The sequence below is a fragment of the Jaculus jaculus genome, chromosome 1, assembly GCF_020740685.1.
Source record: "Jaculus jaculus isolate mJacJac1 chromosome 1, mJacJac1.mat.Y.cur, whole genome shotgun sequence".
NCBI lineage: Eukaryota > Metazoa > Chordata > Mammalia > Rodentia > Dipodidae > Jaculus > Jaculus jaculus.
The window spans coordinates 332,521,802-332,547,777 of record NC_059102.1 but is presented as its reverse complement, the minus strand read 5'-3'; the positions used below and the strand labels follow the sequence as shown (position 1 = coordinate 332,547,777).

General features: G+C 47.1%; 1 protein-coding gene across 2 annotated transcripts in view; it reads left to right on the top strand.

Moving 5' to 3' along the window:
* Positions 1 to 11,080: 11,080 nt before the first annotated feature.
* Positions 11,081 to 25,976, top strand: part of Kcnh1 (potassium voltage-gated channel subfamily H member 1) — a 375,946-nt gene continuing 361,050 nt past the window's right edge. For both annotated transcript variants that reach the window (XM_045141565.1, XM_045141564.1), the window contains exon 1: positions 11,081 to 11,188. In XM_045141565.1, the coding sequence (XP_044997500.1) occupies positions 11,110 to 11,188 (79 nt within the window). In that variant the 5' untranslated portion in view covers positions 11,081 to 11,109. The remainder of the gene's footprint in view (positions 11,189 to 25,976) is intronic.

Below are 25,976 nucleotides of genomic sequence, written 5' to 3'. Positions count from 1 at the left end.
AAGATGGAATTGATCTAGAAGATTCTTTTTTTTCTTTTAAAAATTATTTTAATTTTATTAGCATACAAAGAATTAGGTTTCATTATATTTCAAACACATTTTGTTTTTCATTTGTTTCCTTCTCCTTCCCCCTTGTTTCCTTAGTGCCCTCCGCATAGCCTCCTTCCCACTTTCATACCATATGCTTCCTTCTTTTTGTGTTTTCGAGGGAGGGTCTTGCTTTACCCGAGGCTGTCCTGGAATTCACTATGTAATCTCAGAGTGCCTTGAACTCACAGCGATGTTCCTAGCTCAGCCTCCCAAGTGTTGGGATTAAAGGCGTGTGCCTCCACTCCTGGCCAAATGTTATTTTTATTTAAGTTGAATAAACTATTTCATTAGCCCATTTATTGATTGAGAGTTGTCTTTTGGTGTTTAGTATTTTTAATTTAATTAATTTATTTACTTGAGAGAAAGAGGCAGAGAATGGGTACACCAGGACCTTCAGCTTCTGCAAAGAAACTCCAGACACATGTGCCAGCCACCTTGTGCATCTGGCTTATGTGGTGTTGTGGTTTGCTCCAGGTGTCCCCAGTAAACTTAGGTGTTCTGAATGCTTGATCCCCAGATGATGGTAATTTGGGAATTAAAGCCTCCTGGAGGCAGTGTATTGTTGAGGCAGCCTCATGGGTGTTTGTTACAGCCAGCTTCCTCCTGGAGGCAGTGTATTGTTGAGGCAGCCTCATGGGTGTTTGTTACAGCCAGCTTCCTCCTGAAAGCAGTGTATTGTTGAGGCAGCCTCATGGGTGTCACAGTCAGCTTCCTCTTGCCAATGTTTGGCACATTCTCGGTTGTTGTCGTCCATCAGATGTTGGCCAGGAGGTGATATCCACCCTCTGCTCATGCCATCATGGAGCTTCCCCTCAAATCTGTAAGCCAAAATAAGCCCTTTTTCCCACAAGCTACTCTTGGTTGGGTGTTTTCTGCCAGCAATGTGAACCTGACTGCAACAGTGGGTCCTGGGGAATTGAACCTGGGTCCTTTGGCTTTGCAGACAAGCACCTTATTCTCTAAGCCATCTTTTCAGCCCTGGTGTTTAGTTTTTGGAGGGCTTTGTATGTTCTCGATTTTAAGCCCCTGTTAGTGAATATATGCAAAGATTGGCTTCCTTTCTGTGGGCTGCCGCTTTGCTCTGCTGGTAGCAACATCCTACAAAGTGGAGAATTCATGCAATCCCATTTGTTTCTTCTTGGGTCTGTTTCCTACGCCACTGGAGTTCTGTCAGAGGTATTAACCTATACCTGCAATTTACAGTGTATTACCTGTGTTTTCTTCTAATATTCTCAGTGTTTCTGGTTTTACAGAAAGGCCTCTGATCCATTTTGAACTGCATACTCTACACTGCCACGAAAACACTGTCAGCACTCCCAAAGTTCTGTCATGCCCCATCAGCTTTGTTCTCTTTCCCTGAAGATTTCCTTCAGTACCTGGTAAATCCAGTATCCTGTTTGAAAACCCAACACTGTAACAGTCTGATTGTTCTAGAACCATGGACCATGTCCTCTTTCATTTATAGATTTTCACTCATCATGACTTTTACATTCTTCTATAGTGTTGACATCTTTTTTTTCTTTCTGTTTGTATGACCTGGAATTCACTCTGTAGTCTCAGGGTGGCCTTAAACTTACTGTGATCCTCCTGCCTCTACCTCCCAAGTGCTGGGATTAAAGGAGTGCATCACCATGCCTGGCTGGCTAATTTTATTTATTTGAGAGAGAGTTAGAAAGACACACACACACACACACACACACACACACACACGCACACGCACACACACAGAGAGAGAATGACCATTCCAGCCACTGTAAACAAACTCCAGATGCATGTGCCATCTTGTGCATCTATCTGGCTTATGTGGGTCCTTGGGGAATTGAACCTGGGTCTTTTGGTTTTGTGGGCAAATGCCTTAACTGCTAAGCCATCTCTCCAGCCCTGTTCTGTATAAGTTCTACAATTAATTAGGTCTAGATTACTATTAACACACTTACAGGGTTAGGGATATAGCTCTGTGGTTATGCACTTGCCTAGGTTTGATTGCTTTCTCAACAAAAGAAAATAACTGGGCCCTTTTATTTTCATAAATATTAAAAAATTCCTTAATTGCTACTTTTCAAAAGTTATTCTTTTTTGATATAATGTTCTCAATTTAAGGATTCTATTTCTTTCTTATTCTCTAAATATTTAAAAGTATATATTTGTGTAATGTACCATGATCTTGCCTCAGTTCTGCCTCTGTGACCTATGTAACCTTGTGACTTCTTGTAATAGCCCCCCCACCTTGTTTAAGAGTGTGAAACTTTGTGGGTTCACTCCCATCCTGTTTTTACTATGAACATCATGTGGTTATTTCCAATGAAAGCTGATAGAGGCTGCATCCTGAGATCCTGACCTCTGGGATGCAGACCTGATGGACCAGTTTTCTTCTTTTTCTTTATTTTTTACCCAGTAAAACTTTGCCTCACCATGTATGTGTGTGTGTGTGTGTGTGTGTATGTATGTATATATATAAATAAAGTCTTTTTCACATTGCTCTAGTATACATTATCCTTCAGTTGTCTCTTTTTCTTTGTTTAGTTATTTGAGGTAGGGTCTCACTATAGCTCAGGCTGACCTGGAATTCACTATGTAGTCTCAGGGTGGTCTTGAACTCATGGCAATCCTCCTACCTCTTGCCTCCCGAGTGCTCTAGAATTGAACTTTTCTGTGTGACTTATAATAACATGCATGTTCAGTGTGGGGGTAACCGTTGTGACCTGCACAGGACTCCCCATCAGCATAGCATCATGGACGGCAGAGGAGAACACAAAGCCTGCCCCTCCCTGAGGAGGTGGAGGCAGCTCATGGCAGCCGGTGAGTGAGAGACATTTTCCTCGGGGTGCAGCCCCTGGCGGCACTCACATGCTCTGTCCAGCGCAGGCAGCCCAGCGAGCTCAGCGGGCCACACTCACACAGAGAAAAGCACCAGGAGACCTGAAAGCACAGGGGCGCTAGTTGGGAAGAAGGGGTTCTACAGAGGGGTGAAGATGGGGGTCCAGAGAAGGTCAGGAATGGGAGGAGATTACAATCAAAATGAATTAGATACATGCATAAAATTATCAATACATAAGAAATTAAAAAGTTGGCCTAGAATTTCTACGTGTTTGGGGTAGAAAGTCCTTACCTGCACTTAGCTCAATCTGCCACGTATTTGTATGCTTCTACTTAACCTTTGAACTTGTAGTCATTGGCATCCTCTCCTCGTATTCCATAGTAAATATTTCCGCTGTAATCTCAAAGTGGTTGCCAAGTGGCCCCCTGGATCCACGGCCTCTATAGCATGTACCCTTACTATGCGGAGCCCCCAGTTCTGGCCCTCACTTTTCCTCCAGAGCCTTTTTATTTACTGTTTGCATGCTGTGGGCATGTGTGTATAGACACGTACCTGTAGAGGTCAGAGGATAGCCTTGGGATGGAGGACCTGTCTCACCTTGTTTGAGACAGGGCCTGTCTTGCTGTTTGCCACTGGGAAAGCCAAACTAGCTGGTCCAGAGCTTCAGAATCCTTCTGACTCTGCCTCCCACTGCTGTAGATGCGCTGGGATTATAGATGTATCAGCCACTGTGCATCCAGCTTTGCATGGGTCCTGGGGACCCAGACTCTAGTTGGCAGGCTTGTGGAACAAGGGCCTTTGACCATTGAACCATCTCCTCCGCTCCTCCCCTTAGTTCCCACAAGGCCACATTTCCCAGTTCTCCTCACATCTGAATGCTCCTGCTCAGTGCCTTTGATGGCTGTGAGGTGGCACTGTGTAATCTCTGGCCTACACAAGTGTCTCTTAGCTCTAGTCTGGTCTACCCAGCTGCTTACTTGATGTGTCTACATAACACCCTTCTGGCTCTTCAGCTTTTCGAAAAAAAACATGATTTCCCCAGATATGTCTGAGATGTGGAGATGAGTCAAGTGGCATCGTTCATCAGGAATTTCAAAGTGCGAGACGTCTTACACTGGTGTGTGTGGGGGGGAGAGGTTGTGGCTCCTCTGACAATGAGGCACCCAGTGGATTCTGGTTTATTGGGTCCTGGGCCATGGCAGAGTAAAGATCTTCCACAGAAGAGAGGCCTGCAGGACTCCAGGCCATGGCAGAGACCCAGGACCAGTTAAGTGGGGGCAGAGAAGTCTTCAGAGAAGAGATCTACTTGAACTACAGTTGATTTTTTTTTTTGAGGCAAGCCCAATAGACTGCCACCCCCGCCATTTTTATGAGAGAGAGAGAGAGAGAGAGAGAGAGAGGGGGGGGGGGGGGGGAGAATTGGTATACCAGGGCCTACAGCCACTGCAAGCAAATTCCAGATGTGTGTGCCATCTTCTGCTCATGTGTGACCTTGTACATGCATCACCTTCTGCATCTGGCTTACATGCATCTGGGGACTTTAACATGATTCCTTAGGCTTCACAGGCAAGCACCTTAACCACTAAGCTATGTCTCCAGCTCTCAGTTTATTTTTGCTCTAAGAGCAAGTTTTAGTGAGCACAACAAAGAGAGGCACTGGCTGAAAGAAAAATCACAAAACAAGCATTCGTTAGAGTGTGGGGGTCTTCTGGGAGCTAGTGCCCACCCTAACCGTCTTTTCTTCCATGGAACCCAGAGTGCCTGGGGCATACTGAACTCCAGACACAATTTGAAAAATATATAATGAGACTCCTGTAAATAACTTTCAATTATTTTCTATTGGACAAGTAGAGTCGTAAAAGAGCCTTTTATCTTTTGATAAGAGGAAATGAGAAGGATGGATAATTGCTTTAGGTGTTTGGAAGGCTATAACCCAATTCTACAAAAACTGAAAAATACCTACTGGTTTAACCACAGCTGGGTGTAATGACCACACTAGCATATCCTTTCCCTGTCATTAAAGTCACAGGCTAGGATCCCCATGAAGGCAGCTTTTCCCTTTCTGGGCATCTGTAATGCAAACAGGGTTTCAATGGCTATTGCCTGCTGCATGCTTTTCCTATGAGCCTATTAGAAGAAGTTTTGTGTTATTTTGAGACGAAGTCTCATTTAGTCCAGGTTGGCCTTTAACTTACTGTGTAGTTGAGGCTGCCCTTGACCTTGAATTCCTGATTTTCCTGCCTCCACCTTTCAAATTACAGGTCTGCTCACTATGTCCATCACCTATTAGAAGTTTTGTTAATGCTGGGCTTGGTGGCGCATGCCTTTAATCCCAGCACTCAAGAGGCAGAGGTAGGAGGATTGCTGTGAGTTTGAGGCCATCCTGAGACTCCATAATGAATTCCAGGTCAGCCTGGGCTAGAATGAGACCCTACCTCAAAACACCAAAAAAAAAAAAGAAGTTTTGTTAATAATATAAATTACATGAGGGGTTGTGGGAAACTCAGTGCTTAAAAGTGCTTGCTTCTAAAACCTCCCAGCCTGGGTTCAATTTCCTACCCACCCACATAAAGTTGGACAGGCATTCACTTGCAGCAGTGAGGGACCCTGGCATGCCTATACACACATGCATGTGCAAATAAATAAATAAATAAATAGAAATTTAAAAATTATATATGATACATAATAACTCAGTCTCTGGGCTGTAGAAGCTAAAACTTCCCATGCTGTGTCATCTCCCACTTTGGACATCTCACACGATGAGTGTTGAGTTCCACTGTCCTCAGTTTTTCTGCTGCTCTGTGGCTCTTGACGACCCAGCCCAGGGCTGTCTTGTGCCTGAGCAGTTCTTGGCTTTCTGAAATTTGTCACCATCAGTTCATGGTGTTTTGACATTTACTTATTTGTGTGTGCATGTGTACATGCATGCATACATATGTATGTATGTATGTATGTATGTTCATCTGTGCAAACACGTGTATGCACATGCATGTGGTTGCATGTGGAGGCCATGGCTTGACATTGAGTGTCTTTCTCCATTACTCTCCATATTATTGTTTTTAATACTTTTTATTTATTTATTTGATAGAGAAAGACGGAGAGAGAGAGAGAGAGAGAGAGAGAGAGAGAGAGAGAGAGAGAGAGAGAGAGGGCATGCCAGGGCCTCCAGCCACTGCAAGTGAACTCCAGACATGTGCACCCCCTTGTGCATCTAGCTAATGTGGGTCCTGGGGAGTCGAACTTGGGTTCTTTGGCTTTGCAGGCAAACAACCACTAAGCCATCCCTCCAGCCTTTATTTTTAAATATATGTTTATTTATTTATTTACATTTGTATTGAGAACTTCCATACACATATCCAATGTACCTAGATCATAATCCTCTGCCACCACTTTCTTTTGTCTCCCTTCCCATATCCTTTCTCCACTGAACCCTTTCATATTTCCAGCTAGTCTCTCTTCTATGTTGATGCCATTTTTTGGCCCTCATATTATGCAGTTCTTGTGTAGGTAGTGGAAGCCACTGTGAATTCTTGGATGCAATGACTACCTTGTGTCTGGAAGACAGTATTCCAAAGAACTTCTCATCTTTTGCCTCTTATATTCTTTCCACCACCTCCTCTGCAGTGGTCCCTGAGCCTTGAAGGATGTTGTAGAATTATCTCAGCTTTTTGTCAAGTTTTGAGTCTCCCTAGGGGTCACCACCATCTGAAAAGAGAAGCTTCTCTGACCCAAAGTGACAGTAGCATTAATATATGAGCATAAATGAACATAAATGCTGAAGACATCTTGCTGGGTATAATATATTCATTTAGCCAAACAGCAGTAGCAGCATCCCCCCCTTAAGTCTTATGACCTCCCAGTCATAGGCTTTTGACTAGGTTTTCAGTATCAGGAATGAATTTCCCATAGAGTAATCAGAGAGAAGTTGGTTTCTACCATGACAGGCAGGCTACCATTTCACCAATGAACACTCAAACTTATTGAAACAGGGTCTCACACTTAATTTATTTGGGTAGACTAGCCAGCCAGCAAGTCTTAGGCATCTTTCTGTGTATGCATTCTCAGGGCTAGAATTATAAGCATGTGCCACTTCATCTGGCTGTTTTTTTTTTTTTTTTTTTGAGGTAGAGCCTCACTCTAGGCCAGGCTAATGACCTGGAACTTCCTCAGTAGTTCCAGGCTGACCTTGAACTCACAGCAATCCTCTTCCCTCTGCCTCCTGAGTGCTGGGATTAAAGGCATGTATCACCATTCATCTGGTTATTTATGTGTGTTCTGGTGATACAAACTGAGGTTCTCATGCTTGCATACCAAGCCCTTTACCCCCTGAGCCCAGTGTCCCATGGTCTTAGTAAAAGGAAAAAATACAGTTATTATCTGCATGATATCACCTGCCCCCAGTGAGTGCCACCTTTCTTTCTCTCTCTCTTTCTTGATAGGTTTTATTGCCAAGCAGAGAGTTTTCTCTCTTACCTCCTGGTTGGTCTACAGCCATGTCTCTAGCTCTACTCTCCCGCATTCTGCGTCCACCACTATCTCTTTCATGGTCTTGCTGGTTGCGGCCCACCTTCCTGATGTTCATGAGAACCACGATTGTTAAAACTAGCTTTAAGGAGCTTGGTCTAGTTGGTTGCTGCATGGATTTTCCCGAGGAGACATGAGCAGAAATCTACTCATCACAGTCAGGGCACCCACAGACTGTAAACACAGTTACATTTGAGCCTAGCATGGTGAACCAATGAGTCTATCTGGGTAACTTTCAGGGGCATGAGTGACTTAAATACAGCTGTGCCATCAAAAATCTCACCCCCAAATGAGTGAGAATTCATGAAAACTTGCAGGCAGCTCCCCTGGAGTCTCCTCTTACTAGCAAGGATTTATTGTTTATAGACGTTGGGGGCCTGGTGAATCTTGTAACTTCATGAGTTTCCTGATCCTTGTAAGTTTCCTTAGATTCATGAGCCTTATAGCTCTCTCTCTTCTCTGCAGGAGGAAATGTTTCAGTTCTGAATGTATGATACAGATATTAATATGAGTTCCATGAGGGATAAACAAAATGAAGAGGAAGAGTAGCCTAGAAACTGATGAAGTTTCTAGAATCCTTCTCTTCTCTGTAGAAGTTCGAGGCAGCAGTGTTCCGTTTTCTACCCAGAAAGAGAGAAGCAATTCAACTGGAACTCTGACTAGTTTGGGTGCCCCTTTAAATGAAAAGGGGCTTTGTGTGTTGGGTCCAAGCGTAGAGGCTCTCTCAAGTGGTTGATGACATGTTGGGGAACTGTGGCCCCTCCACAGAGGATTTACCCAGCTCTGACAAATCTGAAATTCAAGTTGCTCTGACCGTCATGCTTCACAGTGATGATCACAAACTGTAGGTTGACCAGATGCCAAACCTGAATGTAGAGTTCAGAGCAGTGACTAACCAGCAATCCTACTTAAACTCAGTGATCACACCCCACACAAGAAAATCAAAGACATCTACATGCAAGAGAAACTGGTTGGGAAGAGGAAGGGTCTCGGTGGGAGATGGGGTAGGGGGAGGCAAGATTAGGTGATGGGAGGAGATTTTGATGAAAGTACACATGTATAAGATATAATTTTTTAAAAAGGGGCACGGCAGTGCTGCATTTAAAAATGGGTGACATCTCCTTATTCTACTGAATAAATAGCCTGCCAGGGCTCTTACCTCAAGCACACATCATCTGCTCCCCCCCCCCCATTTGTTTCCCAGGTAGAGTCTCACTATAGCTCGGGCTGATCTGTAACTCACTCGGTAGCTCCAGGTTGGCCTCAAACTTACAATGATTCTGTGATACCTCTGCCTCCTCAGTGCTGGGATTAAAGGAGTGTACCACTATGCCCAGCTGTCCCCCACTTAAAAAAAACTTTAAAAATATTTTTATGAGAGAGAGAGAGAGAGAGAGAATGGGCATGCCAGGGCCTCCAGATGCATGCACCACCTTCTGCATCTGGCTACGTGGGTCCTGGGGAATAGAACCTGGGTCCGTTGGTTTTGCAGGCAAGTGCCGTACTGCTAAGCCATCCCTCCAGCCCCAAAAAACTTTTTATTGACAACTTCCATACCTACAGACAATATATAATTATCCTTTTAGAAGAATGTGTTCATTTATTTGAAGAGAGTGAGAAAGAGCATGGGCTCACCAGGGCCTCACGCTGGTGTAAATGAACTCTAAACATATGCACCACTTTGTGCATCAGGCTTTACATTGGTACTGGGGAATTGAATCCTGGCTAGCAAGCAAGCGCATCAGCCATCTCCCAGTCCCGTTTCCCTTGGAACATGGACTAAAATTTATGAACTCTTTTATTTGAGGTAGGGTCTCACTCCAGCCCAGGCCGACCTGAAACCCATTCTGTTATATATTCCTCATTCTTTTCCTTATGCAAGCAGGATTAGAGGGAGGCTTGGTGGGTTTTTAAGCAGTCATATAAAATCTCTCTCTGTGTGTGTTCCAATGCAAATAACACAACCTAATGAGCCTTATTAGAATGAACTTGACCAAATGAAGTGGGTGGACATCAAGCCGGCGCAGGTGGAGTGGAGCTCCTTTCAGCTCCTCCAGTGATCATTTGTAGTGAAACAACGCACCACTCCTCCAGCGATCATTTGTAGTGAAACAACGCACCACTAGATGGCGCCGGGGTTAAAGAAATCAGCCCTGACCGGCGTCCGGGAGATGCGAGGCTTGCACCTCGGTCACGTCAGTCTGTGCCAGCCAGCGCAAACCTGCTCCAGCAGTCATCCGCTCACCTGGTGTCCACACGAGCACACGCAGGTGGGTGGCGTTTGACATGGTCCAAGTTAGTCCCTCCAGGATGACATCTGCCTTGCTATGGCGCTTGAAAATTCTCAGTGCCGTTCCCTGCACACCCTCCTTTGCTGTCCCCAACCCCGAGAGATTGCTGGGCAGGAAGCAGCTCTGGTTTGGGAAGCCAATATCCCGAGATAGGGTGTCTGCACTCTAGCAGGCTGTTTCAGGATGGCAAACCCAGGCGATGGTTCTAGAGTCGGGCTGTGTCCTTACATTTTGATGTTGACTCAATCTGAAATGAACTAGTGAGTTACCCACTCATCGCTCCGGCGGCGGCATGCCCGCGCCTGCCTGGCTGCCCAGCATAGACCGCGAAGGCGGGAGCAGAGCACGTGCAGCCAGAAGCCCTCCAGGTCACTGCAGAGGGGCCCTTCTGATTCGGCTCTCTATGATTTCTATGGGGGGGGGGGGCTGTGTGAACCCCAACACCCTGAGCCCACGGAGGTGGTCCTCCAAGCCCAGGCTTCAGCTGATTAATTAGTGCCCAACGCACTTTGGGAAGCTCTCCCCAAGTCTCTGCCCGCAGGAGAAGTCCACTGCGTTGATGCCGGCCAGCCAGTTTGTTTGGATGGTTAAGAGGTGGAGCTATAGCTGAAAAGTGTACTGCGCCTTCTCAGGTATCTTCTTGGTCTTTACTAAGCTGTTTGCTAGGGAAGAGTTGGGACAGTTGAGGTGGGACATTTATCGGAGAGGTTGCATGCGTCAAGAAAGACCAGGACACCTCCTTGCGCTGAGTCTGAGTCACCCTACCAGTCTGCTCTCACACTTTACAGACGACTGGCGAATGGCATCGAAGTGGGGGAAGCGCTAGCCAGGCTAAGAAACCCTGTGCGTTATCGGAACGGTGTCTCCGGAGCCCAGAGGTGCCAAGCTCCAGTCCCAAACGCAGCAAAGAAAGAATTTCACCTCGTGACCTTGCTGGGGTGACTCCACCCAGAAAGCTACTGGGTGTCCTCTCTCCACCGGGCTCCCGGCGCACCCGGGACACACTTCCCGGCCGTGCCCGGAGGGTGCCGCTGCCGTCCCAGCCTTGCCCCGGGCTGCCAGCGACTCGCGGCCCCCGCAGGGTGTCGGCAGTCGCGGCGGCCGGCGGGAGTCTCGCGGTAGGGGGCGCCGCGGGCCCGGCCAGGCCCGCTCCCTCCCTCCGCCCGCCCACGGGACGCGGCGCTCCGGGCCCCACGGCTAGGCGGCCGCGGCGGGGAGCTGCGGAGCGCGGCGAGGCCGGGGAGCCAGCCGCCGCCCCTGCGCTCCCGGGCCGCGGGGCGCATGGGGCGCGAGCAGCCGGGGACGCACGCGGGCCGCACGGCCGGCTGCCTGCCGCGGTGAGGAGCGGCGCCGGACGCCCCGGGATCCCGGGAGGACTGCCGGAGGATGACCATGGCCGGGGGCCGGCGGGGACTGGTGGCCCCGCAAAACACCTTTCTGGAGAACATCGTCCGGCGGTCCAATGGTAAGAGGTGCCTAGGGATTTAGGGTACCCTGGCTATTTGGGAGGGGTGTCATCCTTGCCTCGGTTGCAAGCCTCCCGCCTCTGGGTACCGCAGATGCTGCAGCATCCCGGAGCCGGCGCGGGGCCCCGGCGCCCAGGAAGCCTCCTTCGCGTCGTGGTGGGCAGGGCCGGTCTCCGTAGGACAGGGCTCCAGGGGCGGCTTCGCCCCCCGACCCCCCGCCGCGCCCTCTCCAGAGGTCTCCGGTCCCGGAGAGCTCAACCGCCGATGAGCAAAGTCCTGGGAAAGTGGTTGCGAGCTGCCCTCCTCCGCGCCGAGGCTCCGGGAGAGAGGGGACCCCGCAGCCCAGCCGGGCCACTCGGGTCCAGGCGGTCCCGACGCGGGGATGCGCATCCTCCACCTTGCATCGCCCCAGCTGAAAAGTCCGAGGCTCAGGGACGCGGGGGGCTTGCACAGCTCTGCTGTGGCTGGGCCGATCGCACCCCTTCCTTCGCCCGTGCACCCCCTTGGAGGCGATGGCTGGAGGGCGTCGTGATTTCCCAGACTCAGGTGGGAAGTGGAGGGCACAGGCATGGAGCGAACTAAGCGGTCCCAGGTACAAATCTGACGCACGTCTTCTCTCCTCAGGCCATTGTGCCAGGTCTTGTTCTCCTACAATTACCAAACCCACCAAGCCTCTCAATCGATCCCTTACCCAACGAATCTGTGCTCAGCACCATTGTCCTGTTTGAAGAAGGGGCCAGAGTCCCAGGGGTAAGGGTGGTCAGGGAACAATTCCAGATTCCTTTTTATCCAGCACTTGTTTGTTTCTCTGTGGTCGCGCTGGTTGGCAGCGCGGAGCCCCGAAAAGAGAAGAGAGCCCTAAGAGAAGAAGCAATGTCAGACAAACGCCTTTCAGCCTGGGCCAGCGCCGTGCCCAGCCCAGGCTTCGGGAAGGTGCGGCGGCGTGGCGGGTACACCTGTTCGCCGCCGGGTCCGGGAGGGGGAGCCAGGCCCGGGACGCTCTTTCTTGGCAGGCTCCCGCCTCGCCTTCAGTGGCAGATGACAGGCTTCTGCAGAGAGGCTGTGAGAGAGAGCTCAGGAGCTGGGTTACCATCATGTGTAAATACCTTGGCTTTGAGCATGAGGAGCTCCACGTGGTTAGTTAGGGATTTAGGGGAAGGGCATGGGAGGGACTCCTGCCACTAATAAGTTCTCTTCAGTTAAAAAGCAGGAAGCTGTCAAGTAGGATAGCAAAGCAGCCAGGAGCTCTTAGAAATGATCACGTCTGTATTGCGTGCCCCTGAGGAGTAAAACGCCGGCGTGGGTGCCTGCTCCTCGTTTCCCTTCAAAGGCTGCCCTGTTGTAGGCGTTTGGCAAGGCCACAGTCAGCATCCGCGGCTGCATGGGCGTGCGTGAAAATTGTTAAGTGAACAGAAAGGTACAAGTGTTCATGGATTTTTAAATGAAATCATTATTTAAGAGTGACTGTACTAGGCTGGAGAGATGGCTTAGCGGTTAAGCGCTTGCCTGTGAAGCCTAAGGACCCCGGTTCTAGGCTCGGTTCCCCAGGTCCCACGTTAGCCAGATGCACAAGGGGGCGCACGCGTCTGGAGTTCGTTTGCAGAGGCTGGAAGCCCTGGCGCGCCCATTCTCTCTCTTTCCCTCTATCTGTCTTTCTCTCTGTGTCTGTCGCTCTCAAATAAATAAAATTAAAAAAAAAAAGAGTGACTGTACTACCATTATTAGTGGACCATTTGGGAGCATGGAGACAATCTTGCAGATTTGGGATAATATTGTTAGTGATACCTTTTTTTTTTCTTTTTGAGGTAAGGTCTCACTCTAGATCAGGCTGACCTGGCACTCATGGCACTCCTCCTAGTTCTGCCTCCCGAGTCAATGGTATGGGTTGCTGTGCCCTGTTGATAGCAACTTTTGCATAGATATCATGGGTATGAATAATTCCATGTGTTGGAGGGGTGGCAGGATCTTGTGGCTTACAGGGAAACTGGATCTAAGGCCCTCGCATGTCTGTGAGGAGAAGCAGAAGGAGAACCCCACCGCAACAGTCTGGGCTGCTTGGGTTTGTGGGTGGAGCTAAGAACCTCCTACAGCCTTGGAGTTCAGTTGCTCTCAGAGCCTTTCCCTGTGTGAGTGCACATAGAATGTCGATAGAATAAGGGCCGGGAGTATTTTTAGCCCTGGCATTTTCATCTCAGCACCAATAGCTTGATTCTCATCAACCAAATGAACAACAGCTACAAGAAAACCCCATCTTGGGCAAGTTTGGATGAACTTGGTATTCTCTATACTTCAGAAGAAAAAGTGCAGGTCTTGAAATGTGGGGTGATCCTTCTCATAATAGTCCCTGAATATGAATGGATAAAAAAAGTGAGCTATCAGAAATTTCACAATATCTGCATGTATTATGTTTTACTGTGACAGAAAAGTCTATTTAAACACTTTATTTATTTATTTGAGACAGAGAGAGGAAGAGGGAGAGGGAGAGAGAGAATGAATGGGTGTGCCAGGGCCTCCAGCCACTGCAAGCTCACTCCAGATGCATGTGCCACCAGGTGCATCTGGCTGACATGGGACCTGGAGAATCAAACTTGGTTCCTTAGGCTCCACAGGCAAGTGTCTTAACCGCTGAACCATCTCTCCAGCCCAGAAAAGTCTATTTAAAAGTATTGATTGTTTCCTTTCAAATCCTTGATAGCCTATTTTTAGACAGTACAACATTTAGATAGCATTTTACCCTTAAATAGCAATCCTTCATGATCATTTCTTTGACTGTTATCACAGTGGCTCTGTGTGGTATTGTTGGTCCTCTTTTACAAGGTGGAAAATCGAAGCCTGAGAGTGTTAAGATTTCAGTGGCAGAGCAGGCAGGATTGGAAGCTAGTGTTCTTTGGAGAGTGTCGTGGGAATTATCATGCTTTTTTACAGGGTTGGGGATCAACCCAGGATCTCACGCATGCTAGGCAACCACTCGTCCACTGAGCCACACCGCAGCCTTCATGCACCTTCTTGTAGCACACTGTTTCTCCACTCGCTAGACCTCGGTCCATGGAAATGTGTGTGGCAGATGCGTATGTGTGCTCCATGTATGGAGGCCAGAGGAGAACCTTGTTTCCCATGATAGTCTCCCACTGAATCTGGAGCCCCCTATGTTTTGGTTAGACTGGCCGATTATGGAGTCCTAACAATCCTCCTGTCTCTGCCCCCCTCAGCACACTGGGGTCACAGGCATGTGCAGCCGTGCCTGGTTCTGCACATGGGTCCTGGGGAGCCAGCTCTGGTCTTCATTCTCACACCCCACATGCTCTGACCTGCTGGTCACCTCCCCATCCCCAGAACTGTTTTTATTGTCTCTAAAAACATGATTAATATTGTGCACTGGTGGGCTAGAACTGGCCTTGTGTGGTGGTTTTAAAGCAAACTGTCCTGCCCTGGCCCGGCCCCTGTCCCCAACGTGGCCTCAAGTGTTTGTGATGAAGCTTCCTTCTTAGTCCTGAGCTGGTGGCGGAGCCTTGCTCAGGAGGTGTGTTGCCAAGGGTGGGCCTTGGGGAGCATCAGTCCAGCCCGACTGTGTGCTCAGAGCTGCTACTCCTGCCTCTCTCTCTGCTGCTGATTGTGAAGATGTGAGCCAGTTGCCGTACTTCCCATGACGGAGCTGCCCCTCTAAGCTGTCTCCCTGAAATAAACCCTTTCCTCCCATGAAATGCCTCTAGCTGGGTGTTTTGTCCTGACCATGAGAAGGTAACTGCTACTCCTTGACTATGAGGTGTCTGGATGAGATGCACTGTCGAAACCACCTGGCTGATCCCTTTGCCTGTTTGTTGTCTTGCTGAAGAAGTGGATGTGAACGGCCTTTCCTGATGATGGAAGGGCAGCGCTGGTGGGATCCCAAGTGCCATGGCCTCAGAGTCAGGCTCTTTATGCCACACCATGCAGCAACATTCCTCCTATCACCATTATTTTCGCTCAAGCATAATTTCCCAGTGGACATTAAATAAAATGTTATAACAACAAGAACAACATCCATTTTGGCCAGCGGCCATGTTGCTATATGCCAGCAGAGGAAAAGAGTAACAGAGAGCCCAGCTGTACTCCTCAGAAGTGCAGGCCTTTCACCTTTGCCAGTGGGTTAGCAGAAGACAGGAGTGAGGTACTAGGCACCCCACATCTGTATGCTCCCTTCTGTAGCCCCAGGTGAGTTTTCATAGACGATCACCTTTACTCTCCACCAGCCTGCACAGGAGGATGCGGCTTCTAGTTTAAGCTTAAGCTCCCGACAGTCCTAACTGCGAGGTTTCCCTAGTTAGTGAGAAGCTCACGTTAAAGAAATGGTGAGTGCGTCCAGGACTAGGCAGTAGTTGGAACTGGCTTATTCACTCAATGAGGATTTCCTCCTACATACATGGAGCCCCCTATGGTTTGGTTAGACTGGCCAATTATGGAGTCCTAACAATCCTCCTGTCTCTGCCTCCCTCAGCACACTGGGGTCACAGGCATGTGCAGCTGTGCCTGGTTCTTCTCATGGGTCCTGGGGAGCCAGCTCCGGTCTCCATTCTCGCACCGCACATGCTCTGACCTGCTGGTCACCTCCCCATCCCCAGAACTGTTTTTATCGTCTCTGAAAACAGGAACATAGTTGTTAAACACTGGGGACAGGGCAAACCAAGAAACTGTGCCACTCTCAGGGAGTTTGTTGTGTGACTTTTCCCTGGGAGACATGAACAAATGTCTCTTCATCCCAGCGAGGGCACCAGCGACAGACCAAGAAGTGGTCACAGATTCTCCTTGGTGAGCCAGTGAGTTCCAATGTCTCCTCACCCAAGAGAGGGCACCAATGACAGACCAAGGAGATTATTATACAAGTTCAGCTTGGCGAACCAGCGAGTTTATTAGGATTATTTACAAGTGCATAATTGAGGGGTTGGTTTCCTAACAGGAACAACCCACAAACAGGGTGACCCTAAAACGCCTATTCAGCATGGGTGATAACTCAGGATAGCTGTGTGCCTGGAGTCCCTACTCAGTCAACCTTCAGCACCTGGGACCGCACACAGCAGGGGCAGGATTACATGCAGCTGGGGTAGGGGAAGCAGGGTGGAGCTGGGGATTGGAGTCCCAGTGAGGGTCTGACCCTCCCACACTCTTCTGTGCTGGATATCGATAGGCTTCATCTTTTGAGGACCTTATGCAGATAATCATTGCTGATTTCAAGACAGCAATGGCCACGTTTTCCCCGCGGACAGTGTTCCACAGAAAAATTACTTTCTGGTGAATGTTAGTCCAAAGTTCTTGCTCTTATTCCGTAATGTTGATTGGCCACAAGTGCTTATTTGGCCTGTCAGTGTATTTGAAAGACATTTTATGGACTAGAGAACTAGAGAGATGGCTCAGCGGTTAAAGGCAGTTGCTTGCTAAGCCTGTGTGCCTGGGTTCAATTCCCCAGCCACCCATGTAAAGTCAGATGCACAAGGTGCAACGTGTGTCTACAGTTCATTTTCAGTGGCAAAGAGACCCTGGTGAGCCAATACCTGAACACATGCATGCATGCGTGTGCACACATGTAAATATTAAAAAAGAACATTTTAAAGATGTTTGCCAATCTTTCTGGCACTACCATCTAGTTTAACGTTTTTTGGGACTGTTGGAGTACTACTTGAAGGAAAGATTTAGTGAAATATCTGTTCTCTGAATTGTCAGTGGTCCATAGCAGGGTTTAGTTCTCCACATGTGATGTGGCTTTGCTCATGACCCTGTTAGTGGTCATTGAAAACCCTACTGGCTTGGTCTCTCCATAGGCAAAGCCTGTGTATTTCTCTCTGTATCCAATGGGAAGAATATGCTCTTCCACAGTAGTTTTTGATAGTTGCTTAAATCTGTGAACATCCGTTGTCAGCGTGTTCATTGAAGCAAAGAAGAGATCTGTCTTAGGAAGGCTGGCAGACCCTGGTGCCAAAATCTACAAAAATATTACTCTAAATGGTCCCATTCTAGGAGGAACATATGTTTTAGTATGGGGGAACCTATATCAAACAATCATAGGTGCCAGGAAGAATCTATGTGTATCATAGGAAACACAGCCCATTTTGGTAAAGATTTATGTACATGTATAATTTACAGCTTGCTAAGTCAGCTGTGTTTTTGTGTAGTGCTAAGATGGCTCAGGTTGTTGATATAATTAGTTAGAAAACACGATGGGTGCTGTGGGTAATGTTGTGTTTCTTCATAGAAGCTTTCAGCCATGGCAATATTTATTAAACAGAAGACTGGATGGCAGGCATGGGCCCTGGAAGGGGAGTGGATCTGCTCTGCGTTACTTGCCAGCTCAGCAGTGGTTGCTTCTTATAGTCAGTGCTCAAGTAACCTTCGGCTGTCTTTCCTGGAGAGTGTTGAAAGCCTGATTCTAGCGTCTGATGTTAGCTGGGGAACCAAAGGTATGAAGTCTTGTGATCCAGAGAAACAATAACGCTTCTGAACGCCATGGCTTTTAATGAGGTCCCTGCATTCTATTAATCGTTTGAGAAGCATTGGGGGAAATCAAGTCATTCGCATTCTCCTTTCTGATCTTCACTTTCTAACTGGACCTCACATTACACACAGTTCTTTAAGCTCCATCTTGTGCTACCTGGTTGTTTTCTCCCTTTTCAGTCAATGACTTGAAAAGAAACATTTGGCCTGAAGAGATGGTTCAGTGGTTAAGGTGCTTGCGCACAAAGCTTGATGGCCTTGAGTTCAAATCCCCAATATCCACATAAAGCCAGATGTACAAAGTGACACATGTGTTTGGACTTTGTTTGTAGTAGCCAGAGTCCCTGGTGTGCCCATTCTCTCTCTGTCTCTCCCCTTTAGTTCCCTCTAATAAGTAAATAAATAAATAATAAATATATGAATAAATAAATATTATTTAAGGAAATAAACAATTTAAATCTGATTTAAAGCTGGGCATAGTGGCTCATGCTTTTAATTATAACATTCAGATGGTAGAGGGAGGAGGATCACCATGAGTTCAAGGCCAGCTGAAACTACATGATGAATTCCAGGTCAGCCTGGGCTAGGGTGAGACCCTACCTTGAAAAAGGAACCTTTTCATAAGGTGAGTATTTGCTCTGTCTATTTAGGACAGTTGGGCCATCACTGGTTGTTTTCTTCTTTCACAGTGGTCACGTGTATAGCAGGGAGAAGGAGAAGGAGAAACACAGAATCTTGGTCTGAAGAGACATTCTGCAAAGCTTTTCTCCCAGTGCTTAACCCTCACCACAGCATTGCTCCCACTGGCTGTCCAGCCATCCCAGGCACTTGCTTCCTCACTAGGAATATTGTAATTGTTAAGCAAATATCATTATCAACTAGTTCCTTTCTTTACTGCTATCATTTGATCTCACTCAACAAGGTCTCACCATGTGGCCTAGGCTGACCTTGAACTCATGGCCATCTGTTCTCAGCCCCCCAGTGCTGGGGCTACAGGTGTGTACCACCATGCCCAGCTTAATACCTGTCCTTTTAGAGCTTCCTCTCATTCAAGGCTTGTTTTGTGGAATAAAACTGACCCGGCCACTACTTAAGTTTCCAGATATAAGCCATATAATGCAGCAACTTGATAGGTTGTCTTGTTTTGATTCTTATCTTTATTTTTAAACCTTTGCAATGGCCTGATGCCGTGAATAGAAAAGCATGCGCAACTTTGTGTGCAGCCTCCTCCATCTCTGCAGCGTGAATACAGCGCCCATCACCTGGAGACAGACAGACTCAGACCGGCACTGGTCCCAAAGCCCTTCAGTCCTTCCTGACCCAGCTTCCTCCACTCCACAGAAACTCTCCTGACGTGAGGCCATCACATCCCTGCTTTTCTTCACGTTTCTCCTTTTGCTTTGCATGCCTGAGCAGGATGGTGGCATACTTCCTCTGCTCTCAAGTGCTGTGTGCGTGGGCTTCCGGTCCATACCCTCTCACTGCTGCCTAACACTTCATGCTGTGACCACATCACATGTCTTATCTGTCCATTCTGATGCTCGTGGACACATGGGTTGTGTCCAGTTTGGGACTACCATTGTTGCCACAAGCATTCTTGCACACATGGTAGAGACACATGGACACACATTTCTCTTGCACATGGTTCACTGTGGCAGAAGCCGCCCCACACAGTTTTCCAAAGGGTTTGCCCCATTTACACCCCTCCCCTGATCCCAAGCAGTGTCTGAGGGTTCCCACCACTCCCCATCTTTGGCAGCATTTGGTATTTGCTCCTCTTTTCTTCAGTGGTGACATTGCCCAAACAGCCCAGTAGCTAATGAAACAGGGTCATCTGGGGTTGTTGTCCTAGTGAACACATGACCAAAGTGAAATGAAAACAGAGCTGTTCTTGTCCTCCGGGAAGCCCCAGCTTCTATTGCCTTTTAAACATCCTCACACGTGGCTGCAAGTGACGTGAAAGGCTTATACCCTCTGGACTCCATGGAAAGGGCACATGCAGGGGTCGTGGCTCTTTTTGGTCTGGTGTGTTTTGGAGGTTAGTTTTCTTATACTGAGAAGCAGTGACCTCTAGAGACAGAGATGATGTAATTAGGACTGGGAGGGGAGAATTAGGAAGTACACGGCTTATATTTCTTTTAGTGAAAGAAATAAAGCAATGGCTGAAGTGTTCAAATTTAGTGGAGGAACAACAAAAAAAATCAAAAGAGGGCTGGAGAGATGGCTTAGTGGTTAAGATTCTTGCCTACAAAGCCACAGAACCCAGGTTCTATTCCCCAGGACCCACATAAACCAGATGCACAAGGTGGTCATGCATCTGGAGTTCTTTTGCAACAGCTGGAAGCCCTGGTGCGTACATTCACTCTCTCCCTGCCTCTTTCTCTCTCAAATAAATTAATAAATAAAAATTAAAAATTAAAAGCCGGGCATGACAGTTCACGCTTTAAATCCCAGCACTCGGGAGGCAGAGGTAGGAGGATCACCATAAGTTCCAGGCCACTCTGAGAGTACATAGTGAATTTCAGATCAGCCTGGGATAGAGCACACCTTACCTTGAAAACAAAACAAACAAACAAACCAAAAACAAACAAACAAAAAAAACACCAACAAAAAAAATCCCCCAAATATTAAAAAGTCAAAGGAAAACTCAAAGGCAGCTTATGTCCTATGTGTGGTGGATTTCCTGTGTGTGGGAACTGTGCCTGTGAGTCCGAACTGAGGGAAACATCTGTGATGTTAGTGGATTCCTGTGAACAGGTCCTGTGTCCAAGATTCTGAATTGAGGGATACGTCTACAATGCTGGATTTCACTGAAGAACCTGTGATAAAGAGAACACAAATCACAAACCACTACAAAGAAAGACTGACGTGACGTGATACTGACTCAACACTTATTATACCTTCACATTTGAATGGATAGTTTTGCAGGATAAAATAACCTTGGTTGACAGTTGTTATCTTTCAGGACTTGGAATATATCACTCCAAGCCCTTCTGGCTTTTAAAGTTTGTGTTGAGTAATCTGCTGTAATCCTGATAGATTTGCCTTTGATGGACCTTGATTATTGTCTCTGATTGCTTTCAATATATTTTCTTTGGTTTGTGTGTTTGGGAGTTTGGTTATAATATGGTGAGGAGAGGTTCTTTCCAGGTTTTGTCTGGCTAGTGTTTTAAAGGATTCCTGTATCTGCATTGGCACCTCTTTCCCAATTTGGGGGAAGTTTTCTTCTATGGTTTTGTTGAAGACGCCTACTATGCCTTTGGAATGAAATTCTTCTCCTTCTACTATGCCCTGAATTCTTATGTTTGATCTTTTCATAGTGTCCCAAATATCTTGAAATTCCCACTCATACTTTTCTATTAGTTTGTCTTTCTCTTTGTTGGACTGTATTAGATCTGCCATCTGGTCTTCTAGTTTAGATATTCTGTCCTCTCCTTCATCCATTCTACTGGTGAGATTTTCTACAGTTTTTAAATTTCATTAACTGTGTTCTTCATTGCTAGTAATGCTGACTGATTTTTCTTTATTATTTCTATTTCCTTATTTATGTCTAGTATTGACCTCTTTATTTCATTAAATTTGTGTCCTATGTTTTCTTTGATTCCTTTGATTTCCTCTTTGACTTCTTTGAACATATTTATAATCATTCTTTTGAAATCTTTCTCAGGCATTTCCTCTAACTTGTTCTCACTGGAGGTCATTTCTGATGTATTAATACTTTTTGGTGGATTTATATTGTCTTGATTTTTGGTGTTTCTTATGTTATAATGTATATATTTTTGCATCCTAGATTATTTAATGATTGGGTTTTCTTGTTAGCTGGGTATTATTAGATGTATCAGATAATCTGATGTTATATAACTTCAGGGTAGGAGCTTAAGGCGTTAGGTGTGGCTCTCAAGACTCTCAGAGTATTTATGCAAGAGTAGGTATTATGACAACCAGATCCTCTATCTGTCCCTTAGGGTGTGTGGTGCCCCACCCACACCCTTAATCCTGACAACAAGGAGGTTAAGATTTCTGATCTGTTGAGGGTTCCAAGTCAGTTTGTGACCAGGTGAGACCTTTCCCTGGTGTAATCCTAGTTACCTCTGCTCCTGCTTGGGTCCCACTGTTGGTTCAGGTTGGCGTGGCCGGGTCCCTGGACTGCTGCTCCGTTAGCTGGAGCTGGGTTCAGGCGGTGAGGGAGGGGAGGGGAGGGACCTGCAGCTGCTCTGGTTCTCTCGCTGTTCCACGTGTTCTTCTACCTTGTGATCTGCTCCTCCGTTGTTCACTGCCGCTCTCCCTTCATGTGTCTTGAGTTTGCGGAGAGCTCCGCTGTGAGTGGAAATTCCCCTCGCCTGGCTTTTCCTGCGGTTCAAGCTGAGCTTGGTGGCTTTCTTGTGCACCGCGACAGCTGCTGCGATCGCCGACCTGCCGGAGCCGCTTTTGCTGGCCTGTGCGGGCTCTGGATGCTCTGGATCTCTCCTACCTCTCCGCTGCCATTTCAATTTCCTATGCACCTCACTTTTTAGTAAAAGTGTGTATTTTGCTGAGGTTTTTTTTGGCTTTTCCCCCCAGGCTGCTTTGGCGTGGTACCTACGCCGCCATCTTAACCTTCACGTTTTATAGCTGTGTCCACTTTTTGTGAGGTTACATGTGGTGTGGCCAGATTGTGTTAAGTCACTAAAATGAAGATGTCCAAATGTGGGAAACTCTGTTTTCATGGACTTGAAACTTTCTTTCCAAATGCCATGTGGCAGGAGAGGTGCTGGGTAGACGACTCAGTGGATGAAGTGCCTGCCATGCAAACAGGATGACCTGAGCTCAGAGCCCAGAACCCTGTAAAAGCCAGATGCTGTGGTGGGTGTCTGAAATCCCAGTGACCCCATGGGGGAAAGGAAGGTGGAGATAGGAGAATTTCCTGGAAGCTCCTACACAGCTAGCCTGGCAAATACAAAATGGTGCCCGATGAGAGGTCCTACTTCAAACAAGGTGGAAGGGGAGGGCTAACACTTCTTGTCCTCTGTCCTACCCTACACCCCCTGCACCCATCTACCCACCCCAAACCTCATGCCTCTGGCCTGGCCTGGCACTGCACAGTGTCCTCTGTGATCTGCTTCTGCTGCTCACACATTGACGTGAATTGTCAGTGCATCTCAGACGCTGGGAAGTGACCTGACCTTTGTCTACACAAGTGTGGTCTTGCTCAGTGGCACAGGCTGCCAGCTCCAGAGTCTCCCTCGGTTCCCATGGCCTTGGCTATAACAACCACGCACTTACATTAATGATGGACCACTGGAACTTCTGACTGGATACTATAGTTATGCCAGTCACCAGCTTGCTCACTTACACTAAAATCATTCATTATGTAAATCTAAATGGCAACTCTTTTGATTAATCCTGTGTTAACTAAACCTGATGTTCTGAAATTAACTCAGCCAGCTGATCATTATTAAAGTAATTAGCAGGGGAGAGTACCTAAAACTGTCACTCCCCATGCCTATATAAAGGCTCTGCAGTGACACGAGGCACTGCTTGTTTTGGTTTGTTCTTGGAAGGGTCTCTGCTAATTAGATGTTGTTGGAGTTGTCCAGGTTCTTGGCATCTCATACCCAGGAGCTGAAAAATGCATACAAACAGAAAAACAGCAAGAAGTTTTATTTATTTTAATATTTTATTTATTTATTTTTGAGGGGGGAGAGAGAGAAAGAAAGAAAAAGAGAGAGAGAGAGAGTGTATGTGTGCTCCAGGGTTACTTGCAGCTGCAAATAAACTCTAGATAGATGTGCCATTTTGTGCATCTTGCATTATGTGGGTATTGAAGAATTGTACCTGAGTTGTCAGGCAAGCACCTCTAGCCACTGAGCCCTCTACACAGCCTAGCCCAAGAGGTTTCATTTGAAGAGAAAGTGTAAGACACAGTACAAGGGAGAAACAGGCTCCTTGAGCTGGAGGGTCAGAGGCATTGGTAATTGTTTGGGGCTTCCCTTTATGGGGCTCAGGAGGAGGACTTGTTGGTTGCTAGGGTAGGATATGGGGAGTCTTCTGCTTGGGCTCTGTAAGCCTGTGCTTGTGCTGCATGGCCTTTCCCATGATGCATCTGAGTTTAGTGATGTACACCAGTTACGTATAGCACAGGATGGCGAATAGGGTGTAGCAGACACCTTCTCATTGTTGGGACAAAACACCTTATGGAAGGAAAGGTTTGTTTTGGCTTACAGTTTTAAAAAATATTTTACTATTTATTTATTTGGGAGATAAAGAGAAAGAGAGAGAGAGAAATAGAAAGAATGGGTACACCATGGTCTCCAGCCACTGCAGACGAACTCCAGATGCGTGCACCACCTTGTGCATCTGGCTTATGAGTCCTGGGGAATGGAACCTGGGTCCTTTGGCTTTTCGGGCAAGTGCCTTAACCACTAAGCAATATCTCCAGCCAGGCTTTCAGGACTTTTTTTTTTTTTTTTTTGTTTTCTGTGGTAGGGTCTAACTCTAGCCCAGGCTGACCTAGAATTCATTATGTAGTCTCAGCCTTGAATTCACAGTGATCCTCCTACCTCTGCCTCCTGAGTACTGGGATTAAAGGCATGTGCCACCACACCCACTTCTGGTTTACAGTTTTGATGGGTGGTTTCATCATGTGAGGACAGCATGGCATGAGCAGGAAGCTGGCTCACATTGGCACATATCGGCTGGGAGGAAGCAGCAAGTGTGGTCTAGTGGGTTGGACTAATAAATCCCAAAGTCACTGCCTGTGACACGCCTCCTCCAGCAATGTTCCTCCTTCCACTTTCCTAAATTGGTACCAGCTGGGGACCACACATTCAAAGCACAGGAGTTTGTGGCAGACATCTCTTTCAAACTGCCATGTGGAGGATCTGCCCCTAAAGTTTATTTAGAGGATACACTTTCCTTTACTGGCTAAGGCAGTGTGGGTGTCCTGCCTCCTGTTCCCAGATATGTTCTGGTACATGTTTGAATGGAAACCTACCACAGAAGGGTAGTTACCAAAGGGCAGTTAAGGGAGAAGAGACTGACTTGTTTGAAGTGGGGTACAGCTCAATGCAGCTGGGGTTCCAGGGTTCTAGGTGCATTGTTAAGAAAGGCATGTGGCCATAGAGATTGCTTAGTGGTTAAGGGTTTACCTGCAAAGCCTAAGGACCCGTGCTCAACTCTCCAGGTCTCGTGAAAGCCAGACGCACAAAAGGTGACATAAGCGAGCATGGTCGCATATGTGCACAAGGTGGCACACATTCTGGAGTTCGATCACAGTGGCTGGAGATCCTGGTGTTCCAATTCTCTCTCTCTCTCTCTCTCTTGCATAAAAACCCCAAAAAACTGCCGGGTATGGTGGTGCATGCCTTTAATCCTAGCACTCGGGAGGCAGAGGTAGGAGGATTGCCATGAGTTCGAGGCCACCCTGAGACTACATAGTAAATTACAGGTCAGCCTGGGCTAGAGTGAGACCCTACCTTGAAAAATAAAACAAAAACAAAACAAAAAAAAGCCCAAAACAACAACAACAACAACAACAAAAAACCAGGTCAGTCTGTTGGGCTTGCCATAAAAAAAAAAAAGAAGAAGAAAAAAAGAGAGAATGGGGTGTGCATTTTGCTTAAGCGAAGCAGAGTTCTGGCTTGCTAAGCTCTCCCTGTGCTTGCTTGTTTCATAGGTCAAGATGTTCTTGAACTCAGAGTCTTCCTGCCTCAGCCTCCCAAGCACTGGGACTACAGGTTTCTCCACTGTGTCTGGCTCAGGTGCTTCTGTGAGATGAGGAATGGCCTCTGTTTCTTCTCATAAAGCAGTGACATAGACATTCTCCACTGGATCTCAGAGTGCTGCAGTCAGGGCTGGAAGGGTGGTCTGACATTGGCAAACTTCACTGATGTTTATGATGGGCTTATATTGATTGAATTTGGAAAATGTGTTTTAGGCTAGAACCTCACACATGGCAAGGAAAATGGAGGTAATCTGAGTGATAAGACTGCATTTTGTTCAATTGCGTTTTTAAGTTTTTTATTTTTAAAAAATAATTTATTTATTTATTTATTTGACAGAGAAAGAAGGAGAGAGGGGGAGAGAGAAAGAGAGAGAATGGGCATGCTAGGGCCTCCAGCCACTGCGCTGTGTGCACCCCCTTGTGCATCTGGCTTACGGTGTGTGTGCCCCCTTGTATCTGGCTTATGTGTGTCCTGGGGAATCAAACCTGGGTCCTTTGGCTTTGCAGGCAAATGCCTTAACTGCTAAGCCATCCCTCCAGCCCTTAAGTTTTTATTTTTATGATGGAATTGACTAGAGGTGTAGGTGGTCATCCTGAAGTTCTTGGAGTCCCTAGTGGGCCTT